Source organism: Myotis brandtii, unplaced genomic scaffold (genome assembly GCF_000412655.1).
Source record: "Myotis brandtii unplaced genomic scaffold, ASM41265v1 scaffold975, whole genome shotgun sequence".
NCBI lineage: Eukaryota > Metazoa > Chordata > Mammalia > Chiroptera > Vespertilionidae > Myotis > Myotis brandtii.
Window position 1 is genome coordinate 658,253 of NW_005372049.1, and position 3,975 is coordinate 662,227.

The 3,975-nt window shown below is 50.2% G+C and overlaps 1 protein-coding gene across 1 annotated transcript in view; it reads right to left on the minus strand.

Moving 5' to 3' along the window:
- Positions 1-2,029, minus strand: part of UBE2T (ubiquitin-conjugating enzyme E2T) — a 5,520-nt gene extending 3,491 nt beyond the window's left edge. Inside the window, exons 1-2 of the mRNA XM_014533401.1 lie at positions 1,986-2,029; positions 1,701-1,905 (exon numbers count right to left, since the gene is read on the minus strand). Of these exons, the coding sequence (XP_014388887.1) occupies positions 1,701-1,905; positions 1,986-2,029 (249 nt within the window). The remainder of the gene's footprint in view (positions 1-1,700; positions 1,906-1,985) is intronic.
- Between the last annotated feature and the right edge of the window lie 1,946 nt (positions 2,030-3,975).

Sequence of the window (3,975 nt, forward strand, 5' to 3'; positions counted from 1 at the left end):
CAACTCACAAGTAGTCGGTTGATTCCTTCCTGTCTAATCCCTCTCTTCCCTTTTGTCCGGCTACAACGTCCGGTACAAAGTGGATTAGAAGCTGACAGTCTATGAAAAGATGCCCGGCACCATGAGTCCCTCGGACGTGCCCATGGAAGCCAGTGACACCCTTCACAACCGCTGAGATGACATCTGAGTGTGGGGGAGGAGGGGGGGTCACGGGAGCCCTCCCGGCGTTTACGTAACATCGACTGCCTTACGGCCCTCGACTCCACACCCGGGGTTCACACTCAAGAGAGTGGAAAACGTACGTGCACACAAACACCGGTAGGCGGATGTTCACAGCAGCATCACTCACAACAGCCGACTAACAGGAACAATCCAAACGCGTCGGCTGCAGAACAAACAGAGATGTAGGTTGACTTTAATGACGGTGTAAACTTCAGCTTCGGATCTTGCATTTTTGTAGCATCATGAGGGATCCGAGGCACATCTCCAAATTACACTTTGCAGCAGTTTACGACGAAAATTAAATGCTGCAGTAAATATGAAGATTCAAAGACCTCCGAGAGCCCAGCTGGGGCGGCTCAGTGGTTGAGCATCGGCCTAGGAACCGGGAGGTCAGGGTCCGATTCCCGGGAGGTCAGGGCACAGGCCCGGGTTGCGGCTCCATCCCCAGTGGGGGGCGTGCAGGGGGCAGCCGGTCCATGCTGCTCTCTCAACAGAGAGTTTATTAAGATGCTGCCTCGTAGCACATTACCAACAGCTTCCTGGTGACCCCCGGGGAAGACAGCCTTCGAGAGGCAAACCTTTCCTGCCCCCCACGTTTTTATTATGGAAACTTACAAACAATAGCAAGGAGAAATGACAGCATATAGACACTCATCTACCCTCCACCTGGATCAGCCTAGTCACCCTCGAAGTCAGCGGTTCTCAACCTGTGGGTCGCGACCCCTTTGGGGGTCGGACGACCCTTTCACAGGGGTCGCCTAAGACCATCGGAAAACACATCTATAATTGCATATTGTTTTGGGGATTCATCACTATGCTTTCATGATGTTCAATTTGTAACAATGAAAATACATCCTGCATATCAGATATTTACATGACGATTCATAACAGTAGCCAAATGATAGTGATGAAGTAGCGACGAAAATAATTTTATGGTTGGGGGTCCCCACAACATGAGGAACTGTATGAAAGGGTCGCGGCATGAGGAAGGTTGAGAACCCCTGCTCTAAGTCCTTCACACAAAGTCACGGTTAGACGAGGATTAAAATCCAGGCCCTCTGCCTGCTGCGCGGCTCTGCCTCCCAGTTGCTGGGCTCTACCCTGGAGATTTAGGATCTGACCCGCACTAACCTCTCAGGAATGGTCACTTCCAGCGTGAATACTCCTTTTTCATAAGGTGTGTTGGCCCCACCTATTATTTCTTAAAAGGAAAAGGAAAAACCGTCAGAGGCAATCGGATGATCGGAATCACCACCCCACGTGGGCCTGTGAAGCCTGTGGCCGTCGCAAGGAGCTGGAAGTCTCTCTGGGCTTTAACCTCTCTGCACACAATGCACCATGGACCCCAAAGGTGTCACACTAAGGAGGCACAGAAGATCAAAAGGCGGAAGCCCCGGCCGGGTGGCTCAGTGGGTTGGAGCGTCATCCTGTGCAGCAAAAGGTTGTGGGTTCAGTTCCCACTCAGGGCACATTCCTACCTTCCCGGGACACGGAGGGCGCGTCCAAGACCGCGGGTGGACGTCGAGGATGCGGACTGAGCCCAGCGATCGTTCCGCCTGGTAGACCTCTGAACCGAACCGGCGGAAATCGGGACCGGACTCCGCACTGACTTCCAGCTCCGACGCGTGGGTCCCGAGCCGGGAGCACCAGTGGACCGCAAAGCCGCCGGGCGAAGGCTTGCACCTGGTGGACCCCGAGGACTGGGGTATGGGAACCCCATGGCATGTGCTCTCGCCCCGCCCCCGCCCCGGGGACCCTCGCACCGGTCGTAGGAACGAACCGGCGAATGTGGCTTGTGAATGACCATCGCGAGGAGCCCTGTCCGGTCTGACTGCCGTTCTGCACTTGGGGTCCATCATTCGGGAGTGTCGGCTGCTCATGTGACTGCAGGTATGTCCTGCTTCCACCCACCTGTGTCTTCTCCTGTTTTCTTCCTACCCCAACTGCAATCGGACCTCAGTGGCAGCTCTGTCTTCGAAACCGAAATGGATTTCTTTCTGGGTCCATTCTCTTTGAAACGTGTCTTTAAAAAAAAAAATGCCTCTTAGAAAAAGCAGGAACTGTGTTGAGTCCCGTGGAGAGGAGGGAGGAGGGATGGCGTGAGAAAGCGAGCAAATACCTGTAGTTTTGGCAATCCACCAAAGGATTGGATTAAGAAAAAATAAAAATAAAAGAACCCCACGGGTTACATGTACAGTGTCCGTGTGACCAGCAGAGGGAAGTGTGTTCACTGGTGGAAAGAGAGGCAGGCTGAGAGATTGCGTAAACTGCGTACAGCTGTCATTGCTTTTACTAGTAAAAGCACCATTGATGTTTCTCTTGGAATTATCGTGTTTTCTTGGATTACAAAATCCGCATTATTAACTGGTGAGGGGCCAATCCGCAAATGCTCTTTTTTTGGGCACGAAATTCGACATTTTTTAAGCGTAAAAATATCTACGATGTTAACAGCTTCAGAAAATTTGACATATGGAGTTTTGAAGCTTGTTGTCAATACAACAAAACAGCGGACATATCAAGTCGCATATGTATCAACATACGTGTGACTCCATCTATTGAAAAGAATCCGCGTTATTAACCGGTACACCTAGTAAAATGAAAATTTTCAAACATACAGAAAAGTTTGAAGAACCGAGTCATTGCATATGTTCTCTTTCTTTATGGGTAACACATTTAACGAATTTTGTTCAAGACTAAGGCCCTGGGGGGAGGGTTTGTTTATTAAATCAATCTGACAGGTTTTATAACCAAATTCACTGTGAATATGAAAATGTCCAACTTGCTGCCTTAGATTCCTAAAAAGGGTAGAGGAAGAGGAGGGAGAACCAAGGGACCTTAATATGTATTGGGAGCTGATGTATACCAGGGACAGTATTAGGCGTTCTTCCATACATTATCCCTTTTGATCCCCCTGGGTACAGTGAGGCATTATTATTCCTACTCTACAAATAAGGACACGGACTCGGAGAAGTCAACGAACTTGTCTAGGGCTGAGGATTCATGTGGATTTAAAGCTGGTGCCCTTCCCACTACCTGGATGCATCCCTTCCAGGATCTTTTCATGTTCAAGGTGTTTGTGTAAAACATGCAATACTGTATGTGTGTGCCTGCTCCTCCTCCCCATGCACATTGGCGCCGTGATTAATACATGTTAACGTGCCCTAGCTGGTTTGGCTCAGTGGATAGAGCGTCAGCCTGCAGTCTGAAGGGTCCCAGGTTCGAGTCCTGGTCAGGGCACATGCCCGGTTTCGGGCTCAATCCTCAGTTGGGGGGGGGGGTGCAGGAGGCAGCCGATCCATGATTCTCTCTCATCATTGAGGTTTCTATCACTCTCTCCCTCTCCCTTTCTCTCTGAAATCAACTAAAAATATATATTAAAAAAATACATGTTAACGTATTCTATGTTATGATGTGAATAAAACTCTAGATTCAGCTTTGTCTAGTTTTCCCCACTAGAAAATAGGATAATTACTGCCTCTTTTCCACTTCAAAGGGCTGATGTGACCATTAGGGTGCCAAGATTAGTTGGTGGTCAAAACAAGAATAAACTACGACTCCCAAAATGCCCCAAGAGCCAGCCTCGGGTCCGGGAGTCACTTCCAGCTTTGGGGCAAAGGTGACCCCACGGGGTCCCGCCGCGAAGCAGGGAGCCGCGGATTCTTGCCCCTTTCCTGATGCATCCAGGGATTTGTAGTTCCCTGAAGGCCGCAGGGCGCCCTTGGGGGCCGGTCTCCGACTACAAGTCCCGTGATG